This window comes from Zosterops lateralis, assembly GCF_965231275.1.
Source record: "Zosterops lateralis genome assembly, chromosome: 31".
In the NCBI taxonomy this organism is placed as follows: Eukaryota; Metazoa; Chordata; class Aves; order Passeriformes; family Zosteropidae; genus Zosterops; species Zosterops lateralis.
The window spans coordinates 509,960-531,796 of record NC_139791.1 but is presented as its reverse complement, the minus strand read 5'-3'; the positions used below and the strand labels follow the sequence as shown (position 1 = coordinate 531,796).

Here is a 21,837-nt window from a genome sequence, read left to right as displayed (position 1 = left end):
ATTTGGGAAAAAAATGGGGGAAAAACGGGGAAAAAATGGAGTATTTGGGGAAAAAAATTGGGTCATTTTGGGAGAAAATGGGGAAAGAATGGGGCATTTGGGGAAAAAATGGGGAAAAATGGGAAAAATTGGGCATTGAGTGAAAAAACGGGGAAAAAAATGGGGTATTTTGGTAAAAAAATGGGAAAAAACAGGGAAAAATGGGAAAAAAATTGGGCATTTTGGGAGAAAAATGGGAAAAAATTGGACATTTTGGGAAAAAAATGGGACATTTTGGGAGAAAACGGAGAAAAAATGGGGCATTTTGGGAGAAAATGGGGAAAAATGGGGCATTTTGGGAGAAAAATGGGACATTTTGGTAAAAAAACGGGGAAAAAATGGGGAAAAAATGGGGAAAAATGGGGTATTTTGGGATAAAACAAGGAAAAAATTGGACATTTTGGGAAAAAAATGGGACATTTTGGGAGAAAATGGGGAAAAAATGGGGCATTTGGGAAAAAATAGGAAAAAAATGGGAAAAAAATGGGTCATTTTGGGAGAAAATGGGGGAAAAAAAGGAAAAAATGGGGAAAAATTGGGCATTTTGGGAGAAAATGGGAAAAAATGGGGTCCTGAGGGGGATTTTGGGGGATTTGAGGGGATTTTGGGGGGATTTGGGGTGGATTTTGGGGTCTGGAAGGGATTTAGGGGGATTTGTGGAGGTTTGAGGGAATTTTGGGGAGATTTTGGGTAATTTGGGGAGGGGTCCTGACCCTTTTTCCCCCCCCAGAATTGAACCTGAACAAGGCTCTGGGGGATTTTGGGGGGGATTTTTTGGGGGATTTTTTTGGTTTTTTCTTTTTGGGATTTTTTTGGGATTTTTTTGAGGTGAATTTGGGGGATTTTGGGTAATTTGAGGAGGGGTCCTGACCCCTTTTTCCCCCCCAGAATTGAACTGAATGAGGCTCTGGGGGATTTTTTTGGGGGATTTTTTTGGTTTTTCTTTTCAGGATTTTTTGGGGATTTTTTTGGGATTTTTTTGAGGTGGATTTGGGGTAATTTGGGTAATTTGGGGAGGGGTCCTGACCCTTTTTTCCCCCAGGTTTGGACCTGAACGAGGCCCTGGGGGATCTGGTCAGGTACAACTTCAGCTCCAACCGCTGGGAGCGAGTCCTGGAGACCCCCGGGAGCCCCACACCGGTGAGACCCCTCCCCAAATTACACAAAATTAACCTAAAAACCCCGAAATTACCCCAAATTTAACCTAAAAACCCCCCAAATTATCCCAAAATTAACCTAAAACCCCCCAAAATTCTCACAGGGATCCCCGGGGGTCCCACACCGGTGAGACCCCTCCCCAAATTAACCTAAAACCCCCCAAAAACCCCCCAAAATTACCCCAAAATTAACCTAAAAACCCCCAAAATTACCCCAAAATTAACCTAAAAAACCCCAAAATACCCCAAAATTAACCTAAAACCCCCAAAATTCCCACAGGGACCCCCAGAGGTCCCGTCCCGGTGAGACCCCTCCCCAAATTCCCCAAATTACCCCAAAATTAACCTAAAAAACCCCAAAATTCTCACAGGGACCCCCAGGGGTCCTGTCCCGGTGAGACCCCTCCTCAAATTAACCCAAAATTAACCCAAATTAATCCAAATTAATCCCAAATTCCCACAGGGAGCCCCGTCCTGGTGAGACCCCTCCCCAAAATACCCAAAATTAACCTAAAAACACCCAAAATTCCCCCCAAACCCCCCAAATTTCCCCCAAATTTCCCCCAAATTTCCCCCCAAACCCCAAATTCCCCCCCAAACCCCCCAAATTTCACTTCAAACCCCCCCAAATCTCCCCCCAAACCCCCCAGATTTTGCCCCAAACTCCCCAAATTTCCCCCCAAAACCCCCCAAACCCCCCAAATCCCCCATTTTTACCCCAAACCTCCCGAATTTTGCCCACAACCATCCAAATTTCACCCCAAAACTCCCCAGATTTCACCCCAAAACCCCAAATTTTGCCCCAAACCCCCCAAATTTCCCCCCAAACCCCCTAAAAACTCCCCAAATCCCCCAAATTTCACCACAAACCTCCCAAATTTCGCCCCAAACCCCCTGAAAATCCCCCAAATTCCCCCCAAACCCCCCAAATTTCTCCCAAATCTCCCCCAAACTCCCCAAATTCCCCCCCAAACCCCCCAAAATTTCTCCCAAATCTCCCCCAAACTCCCCAAATTCCCCCCCAAACCCCCCAAAATTTCTCCCAAATCTCCCCCAAACTCCCCAAATTCCCCCCCAAACCCCCCAAAATTCCCCCCAAGTCCCCCAAATCTCCCCCCAAACTCCCTGCAAACGCCAAATTCCCCCCAAACCCCCCAAATTTCACCCCAAACCCCCCGAATTTCCCCCAAACCCCAAAATTTCACCCCAAATCTCCCTCAAACTCCCCAAATTTCCCCCCAAATCCCCCAAATTCCCCTCCAAAGCCCCTGAAAACCCCCCAAATCTCCCCCAAACCCTCCAAATTCTGCCCCAAGCCCCCCAAATTTCCCCCCAAATCTCTCCCAAACCCCTTGAAAACCCCCCAAACTCCCAAATTTCCCCCCAAACCCCCTGCAAGCCCCCCATATTTTCCCCCAAACCCCCCGAATTCCCCCCAAATCTCCCCCAAACCCCCTAAAACCCCCCCAATCTCTCCCCAGGCCCCCCGTCACTCTCACTGTGGCCCCAAATCCCCCCAAAATCTCCTCCAAACCCCCCAAATTTCTCCCCAAATCCCCCCCAAACCCCCCAAATCTCCCCCCAAACTCCCCTAATTTCCCCCAAATTCCCCCCCAAACCCCCCAAATCTCCCCCCAAACCCCCCGAATTCCCCCCAAATCTCCCCCAAACCCCCTGAAACCCCCCAATCTCTCCCCAGGCCCCCCGTCACTCTCACTGTGGCCTGGCCTGGGGGGACACGCTGGTGATTTTCGGGGGGGAGCTGCGGGGGGGGGCCCTGACCAACGACCTCTGGGCCTTTGCTGGGGGTCCCGGGGGGGGCTGGAGGCTCCTGCAGCCCCCCCAGAGCCACCCCCAGGCCCCCCCGCCCCTGGCGGCCGCCGCCGCCGCCCTGGTGGACGGGGAGTGGATCTACGTCTTCGGGGGTGAGATTTGGGGGAAATTTGGGGCATTTTCGGGGCTTTTTGGGGGAGTTTGGGGGTGATTTGGGGGCTTTTGGGGGGTTTGGAGGGATTTGAGGGGGTTGGGGAAGATTTGGGGGGATTTGGGGAAACTTTGGGGGTTTGGGGAGGATTTGGGGGGATTTGGGTTAATATTGGGGTGGTGTGGGGGGTTTTGGGATGGTTTGGGATGATTTGAGTGGATTTTAGGATGGTTTGGGTGGATTTTGGGGAGTTTGGGGGTTTGGGGGGAATTTGGGGCTTTTTTGGGGGGTTTGGGGGGTTTGGAGGGATTGGAGGGGGGTTGGGGAAGATTTGGGGGGATTTGGGGGAATTTTGGGGTGTTTTTTGGGGGGTTGGGGAGGATTTGGGGATGTTTGGGTGGATTTGGGGGGGTTTGGGGGGTTTGGGTGGACGGGGAGTGGATCTACGTCTTCGGGGGTGAGAAATTTGGGGGTTTGGGGCTTTTTTGGGGGGTTTGGGGAGGGTTGGAGGGGATTTGGAGGGTTGGGGGGATTGGGGAGTGGATCTACATCTTTGGGGGTGAGATTTGGGGGGTTTTGGGGGGAATTTGGGGCTTTTTTGGGGGTTTTGGTGGCTTTGGAGGGACTTGGGGGGTTGGGGAAGATTTGGGGGAATTTTGGGGAGGATTTGGGGGGATTTGGGAGGTTTGGGGTGATTTTGGGGATGGTTTGAATGGATTTGGGTTGATATTGGGGTGGTTTGGGGTGATCTGGGGGATTTTGGGCTGATTTTGGGCCAATTTTAGGCCGATTTTGGTTCCAACTTTGCACCAATTTTCCACCAATCTCCCTTTGAATTTTCCTCCCACTCCCACCCCTAAAAACCCCATTTTTTCTCTCCCAAACCCCCCAAATTCTATTTTTTTTCCCCATTCCCAGGCTGTGTTTTTTTCCCATTTTGGGGTGAATTTGGCTGATTTAAGGATTGTTTTTTTGGGTTGATTTTGGGCCGATTTCCCTGGAGATTTTTTTTTGGCAATTTCAGACCTCAAAAACCTCCAATTTTTTTCTGTTAAATCCCCCAAAATTTTCCTTTTCCCCCCCTTTTCCAGGCCTGTTCTTTTCCCATTTTGGTCTGGATTTGGGGTTTGATTTTTGAGGGAATTTGGGGCGATTTTGGGCCAATTTTGGTTCCAACTTTGCACCAATTTCCCACCAATCTCCCTTTGAATTTTCCTCCCACTCCCACCCCTAAAAACCCCCATTTTTTCACTCCCAAACCCCCCAAATTCCATTTTTTCCCCATTCCCAGGCTGTGTTCTTTTCCCATTTTGGGGTGAATTTGGCTGATTTAAGGATTGTTTTTTTGGGTTGATTTTGGGCCGATTTCCCTGGAGATTTTTTTTGGCAATTTCAGACCTCAAAAACCTCCAATTTTTTTCTATTAAATCCCCCAAAATTTTCCTTTTCCCCCCCCTTTTCCAGGCCTGTTCTTTTCCCATTTTGGTCTGGATTTGGGGTTTGGTTTTTGAGGGAATTTGGGGCAATTTTAGGCCAATTTTTGTCCAACTTTTCACCAATTTTCCACCAATCTCCCTTTGAATTTTCCTCCCACTCCCCCCCCAAAACCCCCCATTTTTTCGCTCCCAAACCCCCCAAATTCCATTTTTTCCCCCATTCCCAGGCCGGACCCCGTCGGACGTTTTCTCCTCGGGGCTGTTCCGGCTGTGGCTGCCCGGGGGGGGCCCCTGGCAGAGGGTGGAGCCCTGGGGGGGGAAAGCCCCCCGAGCCGCCGGACACTCCCTGACCTTCCACGCCCCCAGCCGCACCCTGCTGGTCTTCGGGGGACACCGGCCCTCCACCGCGCGGTACCCACACTGGGACAGGGATTTGGGGGGATTTGGGGGGACTGGGAGAGACTGGGAGCCACTGGGAGGGAGATTTGGGAGGATTTAGGGGGACTGGGAGGGACTGGGAGAAGGTTTGAAGGGACTGGGAGGGGATTTGAGGAGACTGGGGGGGACTGGGATGGGATTAGAGGGGACTGGAGGGGACTGGGGGGGACTGGGAGCCACTGGGAGAGGATTTGAGGGGACTGGGACAAACTGGGACCAACTGGGACCAACTGGGAGTTACTGGGATGGAGCTGCAGTTCCCAAAGTCGCCATCAGGGGGAGCCATAAAGTTGATTGAGAGGAGACTGGGACAGACTGGGATGAACTAGGACTGACTGGGATGAACTGGGAGGGACTGGGAGAGAGATTTGGGGGGTTTAGGGGGACTGGAACAAACTGGGAGTTACTGGGAAGGAGCTGCAGTTCCCAAAGCCGCCACCAGGGGGAGCCATAAACACACTGGGAGTTCATTGAGGGGAACTGGGAGGGACTGGGATAAACTGGGAGGGAGATTTGGGGGATTTTGGGGGATTTTGGGTTCCACGCCCCCAGCCGCACCCTGCTGGTCTTCGGGGGACACCGGCCCTCCACGGCGCGGTACCCACACTGGGACAGAGATTTGGGGGGATTTGGGGAGACTGGGAGGGACTGGGACAAACTGGGAGCCACTGGGAGGGACTGGGAGGGGTTTAGAGGGGACTGGGAGAGGATTGAGAGAGATTTGGGAGGATTTGGGGGGACTGGGAGGGACTGGGAGGGGATTGGGAGAGATTTGGGGGGATTTGGGGGGACTGGGACGGACTGAGAGGGACTGGGACAGACTGGGATGGACTGGGAGGGACTGGGATCCACTGGGAGGGGATTGGGAGGGACTGGGAGCCACTGGGAGGGGATTGGGAGGGACTGGGAGCCACTGGGGGGGACTGGGAGGGACTGGGAGAGACTGGGAGGGACTGGGAGCCACTGGGAGGGACTGGGAGAGAGTGGGAGAGAGATTTGGGGGGATTTAGGGGGACTGGGAGGGACTGGGAGGGGATTTGAGGGGACTGGGACTAACTGGGAGGAACTGGGACAGACTGGAAGGGACTGGGAGGGACTGGGACAAACTGGGACAGACTGGGAGGGACTGGGATGGGACTGGGAGGGTCTGGGACAAACTGGGAGGGACTGGGAGGGGACTGGTGTAAATTTGTTCTGATTTTGGTTATTTTCCTGTCCCAGTTTCAGTGTCCGTGTGAACTCCTCTGACATTTTCCACCTTTGGGCTTTTGTTCCATTTTTCCCCTTGTTTTCAATTTTTTTTTCCCAATTTTTTCGTTCTTTTTTCCCATTTCTTCAATTTTTCTCCTCGAAACTTTCCATTTCTTTGTATTTCCCGATAGAATTTGTTCTGATTTCTGTTATTTGTGTGTCCCAGTTTCAGTGTCCGGGTGAACTCCTCGGACCTTTTCCACCTGGAGCGGCGTCACTGGAGCCCCCTGAGGGCCCGCGGGGAATTGGGGGCCTGGGGGGCCCAGCCTGGACCCCGGGAAAGGGCCTTTCACAGTGCCAACGTCATTGGAGAACACATGCTGGTGTTTGGTGAGTCCCAGAAATCCCAAACTCCTCAAATTCCCAAAAAAATCCCCAAAATTCTGGTGAAAATGGGGCAAAAATGGTGAAAATCCCACAAAAATCCCATTAAAAGTCCCATAAAAATCCCAAATTTTATAGGGATCCATGGTGGAAGTGTCATGGGGGAAGTGTGGAGGGACCCCAAATCCTAAAAGTCCCAAAATTCCCAAAAAAATCCCCATGAAAATCCAAAAATTCCAGTGAAAATCGCAAAATTCCCATTAAAACGGTGAAAATCCCATAAAAATCCCATAAAAATCCCAACATTTATAGGGATTTATGGTGGCGTTGTAACAAGAGGGATGTGGAGAGAACCTAAATTCCAAAATTCCCAAAAAAACCCCAAAATTCCCAAAAAAAATCCCCGCGAAAATCCCAAAATTCCGGTGAAAAATCGCAAAATTCCCGTTAAAACGGCGAAAATCCCATAAAAATCCCAAATTTTGGAGGGTTTGGGGCTTTTCACAGTGCCAACATCATCGGGGAGCACATGGGGGTGTTTGGTGAGTCACAGACATCCCAAATTCCTGAAATTCCCAAAAAAATCCCCAAAATTCCCAAAAAAATCCCCACGAAAATGGTGAAAATGGGGCAAAAATGGTGAAAATCCTGTAAAAATCCCATTAAAATCCCAAATTTTATAGGAATTTATTGTGGTGCTGTAGCAAGGGGGATGTGGAGAGACCCCAAATCCCAAAGATCCCGAAATTCCCAAAAAAATCCCCAGGAAAATCCGAAAAATTTGGAAAAAATGGTGCAAATTGGTCGAAAATGGCAAAAATCCCATAAAAATCCCATGAAATCCCATAGAAATCCCAAATTTTGGAGGGTTTGGGGCTTTTCACGGTGCCAATGTCATCGGGGAGCACATGGGGGTGTTTGGTGAGTCACAGAAATCCCAAATTCCTCAAATTCCCAAAAAAATCCCCGCGAAAATACGAAAATTCCCAAAAAAATGGGGCAAAATGGGGCAAAAATGGTGAAAATCCCGTAAAAATCCCATTAAAATCCCAAATTTTATAGGGCTCCATAGTGACGGTGTCAGGAAGGGGATGTGGAAAGACCCAAATCCCAAAAATCCCAAAATTCCCCAAAAAATTCCCATTAAAATCCAAAAATTCCGGTGAAAATCGCAAAATTCCCGTTAAAACGGTGAAAATCCCATAAAAGTCCCATAAAATCCCATAAAAATCCCAAATTTTATAGGGATCTATGATGGTGTTGTAACAAGGGGGATGTAGAGAGACCCCAAATCCCAAAAATCCCAAAATTCCCCAAAAAAATCCCAAAATTCCCAAAAAAATCCCTGAAAAAATGGAGAAAATTGAGCAAAAATGGCAAAAAATCCCATAAAAATCCCATAAAATCCCATTAAAATCCCAAATTTTATAGGGATTTATGGGAGGGGGATGTGGAGAGACCCCAAATCCAAAAAATCCCAAAATTCCCCAAAATATTCCCCAAAAAAATCCAAAAATTATTGGAAAAGTGGTGAAAATGGGGCAAAAATGGCGAAAATCCCATAAAAATCCCATAAAAATCCCATAAAAATCCCAAATTTTGGGCAATTTTTGAGGCCTTTCCCAGCAGCACCTTCCAGTGAATCCCAAAAATCCCAAAATTCAGGAAAAAAGCCCCAAAATTTCCCCAAAATTTGGGAAAAAAACCCCAAAAATTGACACAAAACCCTCCAAAATTGATGCAAAAAAACCCCCCAAAAATTCAGTTTTTCCCCCAAAAATTCCATTTTTGCCCCAAAAAAGCCAAAATTTCTCCAGGTTTTTTTTTGGGAAGTTCCTCCCAACTCCCCGAAAAACCCCAAAATTTGTTAAAAAGCCCCAAAAAATCCCAAATTTTTGAGAAAAAAATCCCCCAAAATTTGCCCCAAAATAGACACAAAAACCTCCAAAATTGATGCGAAAAAACCCAAAAAATTCAGTTTTTTCCCCAAAAAACTCCAAATTTCTCCAGGTTTTTTTTGGGCAGCTCCTCCCAACTCCCCCAAAAACCCCAAAATTTGTTAAAAAGCCCCAAAAAATCCCAAATTTTTGGGAAAAAAAAAAATCCCCCAAAATTGACACGAAAACCCTCCAAAAAAATCGCAAAAAATTCAATTTTTCCCCCCAAAAATTCAATTTTTTCACCAAAAAACCCCCAATTTTCTCCGGGTTTTTTTTGAGCAGCTCCTCCCGACTCCCCCAAAAACCCCAAAATTTGTTCAAAAGCCCCAAATTTGGTGAAATTTCAGGAGGAAACGTCCACACGCACTACCACGAGGAGAAATGCTACGAGGAGGGGCTGCACCTTTATCACCTCCAGTGTCACCAATGGGCCCGAGGGGAGCCCCTGGACATCGCACAAGGTTTGGGAAAAAATACACATTTTGGGGGAAAAAATACAGATTTTGGGGGGAAATTAAATGGGGAAAATTGGGAGAAAGTTGGGAAAAAATTGGGAAAAAATTTGGCGAAAATTGGGTGAAAATTGGGTGAAAAATGGGGAAAAAATGGGGGAAAAATGGGAAAAATATGGGGAAAAATATGGGAAAAAAATGGAAAAAAAATGGGTGAAAATTGGGGAAAAAATGGAAAAAATATGGGGGGAAAATGGGGAAAAAATGGAAAAAATATGGGGGAAAAATGGGAAAAAATGGGGAAAAAATGGGGAAGAAATGGAAAAAAAATGGGTGAAAATTGGGGAAGAAATGGAAAAAATATGGGGGGAAAATGGGGAAAAAATGGAAAAAATATGGGGGAAAAATGGGGAAAAAATGGAAAAAAATGGGGGGAAAAATGGGAAAAAATGGGGAAGAAATGGAAAAAAAATGGGTGAAAATTGGGGAAGAAATGGAAAAAATATGGGGAAAAATATGGGGGAAAATGGGGAAAAATGTGGGGAAAAATGGGGAAAAATATGGGGAAAAATGGGAAAAATGTGGGGGAAAATGGGGAAAAAATGGGGGAAAAATGGGAAAAATATGGGGAAAAATGGGGGAAAAATGGAGAAAAAATGGGAAAAAATGGGAAAAATATAGGGAAAAATATGGGGGGAAAATGGGGAAAAAATGGAAAAAATATGGGGGAAAAATGGGGAAAAAATGGAAAAAAATGGGGGGAAAAATGGGAAAAAATAGGAAAAAATGGGGAAAAATGGAAAAAAAATGGGTGAAAATTGGGGAAGAAATGGAAAAAATATGGGGAAAAATATGGGGGAAAATGGGGAAAAATATGGTGAAAAATGGGGAAAAATATGGGGAAAAATGGGAAAAATGTGGGGGAAAATGGGGAAAATATGGGGGAAAAATGGGAAAAATATGGGGAAAAATGGGGGAAAAATGGGGAAAAAATGGGAAAAAATGGGAAAAATATAGGGAAAAATATGGGGAAAAATGGGGAAAAAATGGGAAAAAAATGGGGAAAAATATGGGGAAAAATGGGGAAAATATGGGGAAAAATATGGGGAAAAATGGGGAAAAAATGGGAAAAAAATGGGGAAAAATATGGGGAAAAATATGGGGAAAAATATGGGGAAAAATGGGGAAAAATATGGGGAAAATATGGGGGGGAAATGGGTAAAAATATGGGAAAAATATGGGGAAAAATGGGAAAAAATGGGGAAAAAATGAGAAAATATGGGGAAAAAATATGGGGAAAAATGGGAAAAAATGGGAAAAAAAAAGGGAAAAAATGGGGAAAAATGAGGAAAAGAATGGGAGGGAAATGGGTGAAAAAAGGGGGAAAATTGTAAAAATATGGAAAAAAATAGGGGGAAATTGGGGAAAATGAAAATTGGGTGAAAATCGGGTGAAAATTGGAAAAATGGGAAAATGGAAAGGAAAATGGGGAAAAAAAGGGAGGTTTTTTGGTGATATTTGATAAATTTGAGGGGTTTTGGGGGGGAAATTTGGGGGAATTTTGGGCAAAAATCGGGTGAAAAATGGGCAAAAAATGGGCAAAAAATGGGCAAAAAATGGGCAAAAAATGCATTTTTGGGGGGGGAACTTTGGGGATTTTGGGTGAAAAATGGGAAAAAATGTGTTTTATGTTAAATTTGATGGTTTTGGGGAGAAATTTGGGGCAAAAATTGGGCGAAATTTGGGTGAAAAATGGGCAAAAAAATGGGCAAAAACCAGGTGAAAATTGGATGAAAAAGGAGCAAAAATTGGGTGAAAATTGGTTGAAAAATGGGAAAAAATGGGGGGAAAAACCGGGAAAAATGAGAAAAAAAATGGAGAAAAAATGCACAAAAAAATGGGAAAAATGGGAATAAAATGGGAAAAAGTGGGGGGAAAATGGGCAAAAAATGGGGGAAAAAATGGGGGAAAAAAATGGGAAAAAATGGGCAACTTTTTGGGTATTGGATTTTTTGGGCGGAAATTTAGGAATTTTTTTTTATTTTAATTTTTCTTGGGTCAATTTTTTTCACTTTTTTTTTATTTTTCCCTTGTCCCCTCCCCAAAATAACCCAAAATCCCCAAATTTCAGAGGAATCATTTTTTTTTTCATTTTAGGGATTTTTCGGGCTGAAATTTGTGACGATTTTTTACCTTTTTTGGGCATTTTTCGCCACTTTTTTTATTTTTCCTCCCCCTGAGTCAATTTTTTTCGGGTTTTTTTTTATTTTTCACCTTCTCCTCTCCCCAAAATAACCCAAATTCCCCAAATATCAGAAGAGGGATTTTTTTTTTCCATTTTAGGGATTTTTTGGGCTGAAATTTGTGACGATTTTTTACCTTTTTTGGGCATTTTTCACCACTTTTTTTTATTTTTCCTCCCCTGAGTCAATTTTTTTCAGGTTTTTTTTATTTTTCACCTTCTCCCCTCCCCAAATTAACCCAAAATCCCCAAATTTCAGAGGAGGGATTTTTTTTTTCCATTTTAGGGCCTTTGGGGGCAAATTTTAGGTTGAAATTTGTGACGATTTTTTACCTTTTTTGGGCATTTTCGCCACTTTTTTATTTTTCCTCCCCCTGGGTCAATTTTTTTCAGGTTTTTTTTTATTTTTCACCTTCTCCCCTCCCCAAATTAACCCAAAATCCCCAAATTTCAGAGGAGGGATTTTTTTTTTCCATTTTAGGGCCTTTGGGGCAAATTTTGGGCTGAAATTCGTAACGATTTTTTACCTTTTTTGGGCATTTTTTGCCACTTTTTTTATTTTTCCTCCCCCTGGGTCAATTTTTTTCGGGTTTTCTTTATTTCTCACCTTCTCAACTCCCCAAAATTGACCAAAATTCCCCAAATTTCAGAGGAAGGACCCCCCGGGGGGGGTCGATATTCGCACGTCGGGGCCGTTCTGGGCGGGCGGGTCCTGCTGGTGGCCGGGGGCTTCAGTGGGACCCCCCGGGGGGACCTCAGGGCCTACAAAGTGCCTTCCTTCCTGCTCCAGGACACGGTGAGTGGCCTAAAAAATACCCCAAATTTATCCCAAAAATGTCCTGAAAATATGGCCCCAAAAGTCTGAAGTTACGCCCCAAAAATCCCCAAAATTCCCACTAAAAATAGCAAAATTCCGCCCTAAAAAATGGAATTTACGCCCTAAAAAATGAAATTTCTGCCCTAAAAAATACAAAAGTTCAGCCCCAAAGAAATCCCCAAATTAGAGCCCCAAAGAGCCCCAAAATTCCCCCCAAAAATAGCAAAATTTTGCCCTAAAAAATAGAAAATTTAACAATAAAAAAATCCCAAAATTCAGCCAAAAGAATCCCAAATTCAGCCCCAAAAAAAATCCCAAAATTGGAGCCCCAAAAAGGCAGAAATTCCATTGGGACCCCCCGGGGGGATCTCAGGGCCTACAAAGTGCCTTCCTTCCTGCTCCAGGACACTGTGAGTCACCCCAAAAATACCCCAAAATCTGCCAAAAATACCCTGAAAATAAAGAGCAAAAATTGGCAAAAATTTCCCCGCAAAAATCCGAAAATCGCCCCAAAAATAGCAAAATTTCGTCCCAAAAAAATTACAATTACACCCTAAAAATGTAAAAAAATTCATCTGAAAATTCCTGAAATTAGAGACCAAAGAAGGGCAGAAATTTCCCTGAAAAATCCTGAAATTCCCGCCGAAAATGGCAGAATTACACCAAAAAAATGAAATTTACGCCTTAAAAAATGTCAAAATTCCCTCCAAAAATCCCAAAGTTCAGCCCCAAAATTACGCCCCAAAAATCCTGAAATTCCCAACAAAAAATGGCAAAATTCTGCCCTAAAAAATGGAATTTATGCCGTAAGAAAAGGCAAATTAGGTCCTAAAAAATACAAAATTTCATCCCAAAAGAATCCCAAAACTAGAGCCCCAAAAAGGCCCAAAATTTGAGCCCAAAAATGGTAAAATTCTGCCTTAAAAAAATGACAAATTAAGCCCTAAAATATGTCAAAATTCAGTCCCAAAAATCCCAAAATTAGAGCCTCAAAAATGCCCAAAATTTCCACCAAAAATGGCAAAATTCTGCCGTAAAAAATAGAAAATTAAACAATAAAAAAATCCCAAAATTCAGCCCCAAAATTATGGCCCCAAAAAGGCCAAAATGATGCCCCAAAAAGCCCCAAAATTCCCCACCAAAATGGCAAAAATCCGCCCTAAAAAATGAAATTTTTGCTCAAAAAAAAATGAAAATTAAGTCCTAAAAAATACAAAAATTCAGCCCCAAAAATTCTTGGAATTGGAGCCCCAAAAAGCCCCGAAATTTGAGCCCAAAAATGGTAAAATTCTGCCCTAAAAAAATGAAAATTAAGCCCTAAAAAATGTCAAAATTCAGCCCAAAAAATCCCAAAATTGGAGCCCCAAAAAGGCCAAAATTCAGCCCTAAAAAGTCCCAAAATTTCCCCAAGAAATGGTAAAATTTTGCCCTAAAAAATAGAAAATTGAGCCCTAAAAAATACAAAAATTCAGCCCCAAAAAGTCCCAAAATTGGAGCCCCAAAAAGGCCGAAATTTCCCAAAAAGATTCTGAAAATTTGAGCCTAAAAATGGCAAAATTCTACCTTAAAAAGTGAAATTTACACCCCAAAAAAATGAAAATTAAACCCTAAAAAATGTCAAAATTCAGCCCCAAAAATCCTGAAATTTGAGCCCCAAAAAGTCCCAAAATTTTCCCCAAAAAATGGTAAAATTTTTGCCTAAAAAATTGAAAATTTGCCCCCAAAAATTATTTAGAAATAATAATAAAAAAATAATTAAAAATAAAAAACCAAAAATCCCAACCCCCCCCCAAAATTTAAATAAAAAGTAAGAAAAAAAATCCCCCCAAATAATTAAAAAATAATAATGAAATAATAATAATAATAATAATAATAAAAAACACCAAAAAACCCCCAAAATTTAAAAAAATCACAAAAAATTCAGGAAAAAATCCCCCCAAATAATTAAAAAATAATAATAAAAAAATTCCAAAAAAAACCCCCCAAAATTTTTAAAAAATCAGAAAAAAATCTCCCCAAAATCCTCCGAAATAATTAAAAAATAACAATAAAAAAATTAATAAAAATTCCCCAAAAAAATCCCAAAATTACCAAAAAATCAGAAAAAAAATCCCTTAAAAATCCCTCAAAAATAATTTAAAAATATGAATTAAAAAAACACAAAAAAAATCCTTTAAAAATCCTAAAAAATCCCCAAAATTCCAATTTATTTTTGGTTTTTCCAGGCGGATTCGGGTCCAAACTGCGGCAGCCCCGGGAACCCCCAGGAGAGGGTGAGGAGACCAAAATTTGGGAAAAATTGGGAAAATTTGGGAAAAGTAAAATTTGGGAAAAATTTGGCGGAATTTTGGGGGGTTTTGGGAATTTTGGGGGGGATTTTCATGGAATTTGAAGGGAATTTTGATGGAATTTTGACAGAATTTTGATGGAATTTCTGTAGGAGTTTGGCTGGAATTTCGATGGAATTTTGATGGAATTCTGGCGGAATTTTGGGAAGATTTTGGATGGAATTGGAATAAAATTCTGGGAGGAATTTTTGTGGAATTTTGACAGAATTTTGGGATGGAATTTTGGGGAATTTGGCTGGAATTTGGCTGGAATTTTGTGAGGAATTTGAAGGAAATTCTAGGATGAATTTTGATGGAATTTTGGGGGTGATTTGGACGGGATTTTGGGGGGAATTTCAATGGAATTTTGGAGGGAATTTTGATGGAATTTTGGGAGGAATTTGGATGGGATTTTAAATAGAATTTTGATGGAAATTTGGCAAAATTTTGTCGGAATTTTGACGGAATTTCGATGGAATTTCGATGGAATTTCATCAGAATTTAGTCGGAATTTCACGATAATTTTTGGGGGGATTTTGGTAGAATTTTGATGGAATTTTGAGGGAAATTTGGATGGAATATTAATGAAATTTTGGGAGGATTTTGGATGGAATTTTTGATGGAATTTTGGGAGGAATTTTGATGGAATTTTGGGAAGAATTTGAATGGAATTTGAATGAAATTTTGGAGGAATTTTGATGGAATTTTGGGAGGAATTTTAATGGAATTTTGGATGGAATTTTAGGACAAATTTTGATGGAATTTTGGGAGGATTTTGGATGGAATTTAAATGGGATTTTTTGGGGAAATTTTTATGGAATTTGTGAGGAATTTTAGTGGAATTTTGAATGATTTTTAATGGAATTTTAGGACGAGTTTTGATGGAATTTGGGGGGAATTTTGGCGGAATTTTGGGAGGAATTTGAATGAAATTTCAGGAGGAATTTTGGGTGGAATCTGAATGGAATTTTGATGGAAATTTGATGGAATTTTGGTGGAATTTTGGTGGAAATTTGGCCAAATTTTGGGAAGATTTTGGATGGAATTTAAATGGAATTTTGGAAGGAATTTCAATGGAATTTTGGGAGGAATTTTGATGGAATTTTGACTGGAGTTTAAATAGAATTTTGATGGAATTTTGGGATGAATTTTGATGGAACTTTGGCAGAATTTTGGGAGGATTTTAGATGGAATTTAAATGGAATTTTGCTGGAAATTTGATGGAATTTTGATGGAATTTCGTTGGAATTTCATTGGAATTTCGTCGGAATTTCACGATAATTTCGGGAGGGGATTTTGGTGGGATTTGAATGAAATTTTGGATGGAACTTTGATGGAATTATGGGAGGAATTTTGGGAGAATTTTGGATGGAATTTAAATTGAATTTTGATGGAATTTTGGGAGGAATTTGGCTGAAATTTAAATGGAATTTTGGGGGGAATTTTAGTGGAATTTTGATGGAAATTTGATGGAATTTTGGGAAGAATTTTGCTGGAATTTCAATGGAATTTTGGGGGGAATTTTGATGGAATTTCAATAGAATTTGGATGGAATTTAAATAGAATTTTGATGGAATTTTGGGACGAATTTTGATGGAATTTTGTCAGAATTTTGTCAGAATTTTGTCGGAATTTCAGGATAATTTCGGGGGATTTTTGGGATAATTCTGGCTGAATTTTGGGTCAAAATCCCTAATTTTTCTCTGTTTTCCCCCCCAGTGCCCCTGGGGCTGCGCGGGGCTGTGGCGCCTCCTGGGCGACTGCGAGTCCTGCCTGGCCTTCGGGGGGGGTCCCCAAAACCCCCCAAAAAACACCAAAAACCCCCCAAAAACCGCCCAGGACCCCCCCAGGTTCGGCTGGTGCGTCCAGAACGACACCTGCGTGCCCCTGGAAGGTGGGAAATTGGGAAATTCGGGGGGAAAAATGGGGAATTGGGGGGAAAAATGGGGAAAAATGGGATTTTTTGGGGAAAAAAATCGAGGTTTGGGGAGAAAAATGGAGATTTTGGGGGGAAAAAATGGGATTTTGGGGGGAAAAAATGGGGGAATTGGGGAAAAATGGGGAAAAATGGGATTTTGGGGGGAAAAATGGGGGGAAGGGAAATAAATGGGGAAAAATGGGATTTTTTGGGGAAAAAAATTGAGGTTTTGAGCAAAAAAGGGGGAAAAAATGGGGAAAAAATGGGATTTTTTGGGGGAAAATGGGGGGAAAAAAGGGGGAAAAATGGGGAGAAAAGGGGAAAAAATGAGATTTTTTGGGGAAAATGGGATTTTTGGGGAAAAATGGGATTTTGGGTGGAAAAAATGGGGGGAAAGGGAAATAAATGGGGAGAAAATGGGAAAAATGGGGGAAAATAGGGGGTTTGGGGGAAAAAAATGGGATTTTGGGTGGAAAAATGGGATTTTGGGGGGAAATGGGATTTTGGGGCAAAAAACGGGGGAAAAATGGGGAAAATGGGGGAAAAATGGGGAAAAATGGGGAAAAAATGGGATTTTTTTGGGGAAAATGGGGATTTTGGGGGGAAAAATGGGATTTTTTTGGGGGGAAAAAAGGGGATTTTGGGGGGGAAAATGGGGGGAAAATGGGATTTTGGGGGGGAAAAATGGGGTAAAAAGGGATTTTTGTGGAAAAATGGGGGAAAAAAGGGAAAAAAATGGGGAGTTTGGGGGAAAAAATGGGGGGAAATGGGAAAATGGGAGAAAATGGGATTTGGGGGAGAAGAAAGGGGATTTTGGGGGGAAAAATGGGGTTTTGTGGGGGGAAATGGGGAAAAAAGAGGAAAAAATGGGGGGTTTGGGGGGAAAAATCTGATTTTGGGGGGGGAAAAAGGGAAAAATTGGGATTTTTGGGGGTGAAAATGGTGGGGAAGGGGGAAAAAACGGGATTTTGGGGGAAAATGGGGGGAAAATGGGGAAAATGAGGGGAAATGGAGAAAAAATGGGGGGAAAAAAAGGGAAAAATGGGGAGTTTGGGGGGAAAAATGGGGAAAAAAAGGGATTTTTTTGGGGAAAAATGGGATTTGGGGTTTTTGAGGTCCCTGAATCCATTTTTCCCGTCCCCAGAGCGCTCCCGGTGCCGGGTGGGGCAGATTTGGGACAATTTATTTGGTTTTTTGCCGTTTTTATTGAATTTTGGGGTGAATTTTGGGGATTTTTTGAGGTATTTTGTTAATTTTGGGGTGAATTTTGGGGTTTTCGGGGTGGCTGAATCCATTTTTCCCGTCCCCAGAGCGCTCCCGGTGCCGGGTGGGGCAGATTTCGGGCACCCACGGCTGGTGGGGGCCCCGGCCCGATTTCCTGAGTGAACTCCCCCAGTGCCGGAGCCGCGGGGTCCCCCCGGGGCTGCACCTGCTCACCTTCCAGCAGCCCAAAAACGACTCCCAGCCCGACAAGGTGAGAGAAAAAACAACACAGAACACACCAGAAAATAGAGGAAAAAGTTCCAGTCGGAATCCAAAAAAATCCCCCCAAAAATCGGATGAAAATTGGGAAAAAATGGGTTAAAATTGAATTAAAATTGGATTAAAATTGGATTAAAACGCCCCAAAAACGAGTCCCAGCCCAACAAGGTGAGAGAAAAAACACTGAAAAATAGCCCAAAATATAAAGGAAAAAATTCTGGTTAGAATTGAGCTCGAATTGCCCGAAAATCGGGTGAAAATCTGGTGAAAAATGGATTAAAAATGGATTAAAACGCCCCAAAAACGAGTCCCAGCCCGACAAGGTGAGAGACAAAAACGCCATAAAATACCCAAAAAAATTCCAAACAAATGTCCCCAAAGAATTCCCAAAAATTAAAAAAAAAAAATCCCCCCCAAAAAATAAAAATTCCTACAAAATTCTCCCAAAAATCCCTCAGAAATTCCCCCAAAAATTCCCTAAAAATACCCCAAAAAATCCCCCAAAATCCTCAAAAAAATCCCCCCAAAATCCTCAAAAAAATCCCCCCAAAAAATCCTCCAAAAATCCCATGAAAATCTGATTAAAATGGGATAAAAACGCCCCAAAAACGAGTCCCAGCCCGACAAGGTGAGAGAGAAAAACACTGAAAATACCCCAGAAAATAGAGGAAAAAATTCCAGTCAGAATCCAAAAAAATCCCCCCAAAAATCGGAGGAAAATTGGGAAAAAATGGGTTAAAATGGGATTAAAATGGGATTTAAACGCCCCAAAAACGAGTCCCAGCCCGACAAGGTGAGAGACAAAAACACGATAAAATACCCAAAAAAAAAAAAAAAAAAAAAAAGTCTCCAAAAAATTCCCAAAAAATCCCCCAAAAATGCAAAAAAAACCCTCCCAAAGTCCCACAAAAATCCTCCAAAAAAATCCTTCAAAAATCCCCAAAATATCCTAAAAAAATCCTTTAAAAATCCTTCTAAAGTTCTTTAAAAAACCAGAAAAAAATCCGGAAAAAAAATCAGAAAAAAAAATCGGAAAAAAACCCCCAAAAATTCCCAAAATCGAAAAATATCTGAAAAAATCCGAAAAAAATCCAGAAAAAAATCAGAAAAAAATTCCAAAAAAATCCAAAAAAATTCCAAAAAAATCCGAAAACAATTCGAAAAAAATCCAAAAAAAATCCGAAAAAAAATTCAAAAAAATTCTCAAAAAATTCCAAAAAAATTCCAAAAAAAATCCAAAAACGCCTGAGAAAAAAATTCGAAAAAAATCCCAAAAAAATCTGAAAAAATTCCAAAAAATTTCCAAAAAATCCGAAAAAAAATCCGAAAAAACCCGAAAAAATCTTAAAAAAATTTAAAAAAATCGAAAAAAATCCGAAAAAATTCTGAAAAAAATCGGAAAAAAACCCCAAAAAAATCCCAAAAAATTCCCCCCAAAAATTGAAAAAAATCCATTAAAAATCCCCAAAAATTCGAAAAAAATCCCAAAAAATTCGAAAAAAGTTCCAAAAAAATCCAAAAAAAAAAAAAATCCAAAAAAATTCCAAAAAATTCCCAAAAAATTGTCAAAAAATTCCCCCAAAAATCCCCCCAAAATTCCTAAATTTTTCTCTTGTTTTGTTCCTCCAGGTTTCCATCATCCGCAGCTCGACGATCACTCTGACGCCCCCTGGCGACGCGGCGCTGTGGCTGCAGTTCCGGGGTTTCATCCACCCCCTGTTGGGCCCCCCGAGCCCCCCCGGGCCCGGCCCCACCGTCTGGGCCCGGATCCAGAGACTGGCCGTGGTGGCCCGGCTCGCCAGGAACCCAAACTCTACCGAACTGGTAAAAAATGGGATTTTTTTTGAGATAAAAAATGGGAATTTTTGGGGTCTCCCCTGTCTGACGCCCCCTCCCCACTCCCCTGCAGGAAGAAGTGGGCCGCTGGGGGGCGCAGCAGGAGCGGGAGACGCGGCCCCTGCGGCGCCCGAGGCCCGAGCGGCTCTTTGGGAACCCCCAGAGGGGAAATCGGTTCCTGCTGCGCGTGGAGGCCGCGCTCAACGCCTCGGGGGGGCTCAGCAGCGAGCTCACCCTCACCTGGGACAGGACCGGAGTGCCTGGAGGGAGTGTGAGTATCCTAAAAATAATTGGGAATTTTTTGGGAATTTTTGGGAATTTTTTCAGATTTTTTTCAGATTTTTTTTTTTATTTTTTGTGGTTTTTTTCGAATTCTTGGGGGATTTTTAATGATTTTTTTCCTTATTTTGGGGTCTCTGAGTGGGTTTAAAGGTCTCTAAGATTCTCTAAAATATTCGGGAAGTTTTGGGAATTTTTTTGGAATTTTTTTGGATTTTTTTGGAATTTTTTTTGGAGTATTTTTGAATTTTTTTCGATTTTTTTTTTCCATTTTTTTTTTTGTGGATTTTGGAGGGTGGTTTCTTGGGATTTTGAGGTTCCCTAAGTGGGTCAGAGGGTCTCCAAGAGTCTCTAAAAATTTTGGGAACTTTTGAAAATTTTTGGAATTTTTTTGGAATTTTTCAGAATTTTTAGGGGATTTTTTGGGGCAGTTTTGAGGGTTCTCAGTTTTAGGGGAGTTTTTGGGGGGATTTGGGGTCTCGGGGGGGCTCAGCAGCGAGCTCACCCTCACCTGGGACAGGACTGGGGTGCCCGGAGGGAGCGTGAGTATCCTAAAAATAATTGGGAATTTTTTGGGAATTTTTTAGGATTTTTTAAAAATTTTTTTTCGAATTTTTTTGTGATTTTTTGTGATTTTTTTTGGAATTTTTTCTGATTTTTTTTTCCTTATTTAGGGAGGATTTTTGGGTCTAGAGGACTACAGGACTGTCTAAAAATTAGGGGGATTTTTGAGAATTTTTTTTGATTTTTTGGGATTTTTTTCAGATTTTTTTTGTGATTTTTTTTGGTTTTTTTGTGATATTTTGGTGATTTTTTTGGAGTTTTTGGGGCATTTTGGTGTCTCTGAGTGGGTCAGAGGGTCTGCAGAGGTCCTTAAAAAATCTAGGAATTTTTGGGAACTTTTTGGATTTTTTTGGAGATTTTCCGGGAATTTTTTGGGGATTTTTTTTTAAATTTTTTTGAATTTTTTTTTTAATTTTATTTTTTAGTGGATTTTAGGAGGTTTTTAGAGGGGTTTTGAGGTCACTGAGTGAGTCTGCAGTTCTCCAAGAGTCTCTAAAACTGTTGGAAATTTTGAGGATTTTTTGAGAATTTTTTGGGATTTTTTTGTGATTTTTTGGGGATTTTTTGGAGCAGTTTTGGGGGTTCTCAGGGGGGGATTTTGGGGGAATTTGGGGGGGATTTGGGGTCTCGGGGGGGCTCAGCAGCGAGCTCACCCTCACCTGGGACAGGACCGGGGTGCCCGGGGGAAGCGTGAGTATCCTAAAAATAATTGGGAATTTTTTGGGAATTTTTGGGAATTTTTTCAGAATTTTTTTGTGAATTTTTGGGGTTTTTTTCGAATTTTTTGGGGATTTTTTTGGGATTTTTTTTTTTATTCTTTGGTGATTTTTTTGGGGTATTTTTGTGTCTGGGGGTTTTCCAGAGTATATAACATTTTTGGGAGTTTTTGGGAATTTTTTGGGTTTTTTTTGCGATTTTTCTGAAATTTTTTCGGATTTTTTAATGATCTTTTTTTGAAATTTTTATGATTTTTTTCCTTATTTTGGGGTGTTTGAGTGCGTCTAGAGGTCTCTAAGAGTCTCCAAAATATTTGGGAATTTTTGGGAATTTTTGGGAATTTTTTTGGAATTTTTTTGGAATTTTTTGGAATTTTTTTGGAATTTTTTTGGAATTTTTGGGGGATTTTTTTGGGAATTTCTTTTGCGATTTTTAGAAAAATTTTCTGGGAATTTTAGGAGATTTTTAGGGGGATTTTGAGGGTCCCTAAGTGGATCAGAGGGTCTCCAGGAGCCTCTAAAATTTTTTAGAATTTTTTTGGAAATTCTGGAAATTTTTTGGGATTTTTTTGGGAATTTTTTCAAGATTTTTTGGGGATTTTTTTGGGCAGTTTTGGGGGTTCCCAGGGGGGGATTTGGGGTCTCGGGGGGGCTCAGCAGCGAGCTCACCCTCACCTGGGACAGGACCGGGGTGC

The 21,837-nt window shown here is 42.1% G+C and overlaps 1 protein-coding gene across 1 annotated transcript in view; it reads left to right on the top strand.

The window, feature by feature from the left end:
* Positions 1–21,837, top strand: part of MEGF8 (multiple EGF like domains 8) — a 91,950-nt gene that overhangs the window by 7,998 nt on the left and 62,115 nt on the right. The window contains exons 6-17 of the mRNA XM_083880782.1: positions 1,082–1,179; positions 2,896–3,121; positions 4,784–4,967; positions 5,514–5,591; positions 6,412–6,575; positions 8,857–9,074; positions 11,685–11,999; positions 14,246–14,293; positions 16,169–16,241; positions 17,576–17,739; positions 19,377–19,571; positions 19,642–19,854. Coding sequence (XP_083736908.1) covers positions 1,082–1,179; positions 2,896–3,121; positions 4,784–4,967; positions 5,514–5,591; positions 6,412–6,575; positions 8,857–9,074; positions 11,685–11,999; positions 14,246–14,293; positions 16,169–16,241; positions 17,576–17,739; positions 19,377–19,571; positions 19,642–19,854 — 1,976 coding nt within the window. The remainder of the gene's footprint in view (positions 1–1,081; positions 1,180–2,895; positions 3,122–4,783; positions 4,968–5,513; positions 5,592–6,411; positions 6,576–8,856; positions 9,075–11,684; positions 12,000–14,245; positions 14,294–16,168; positions 16,242–17,575; positions 17,740–19,376; positions 19,572–19,641; positions 19,855–21,837) is intronic.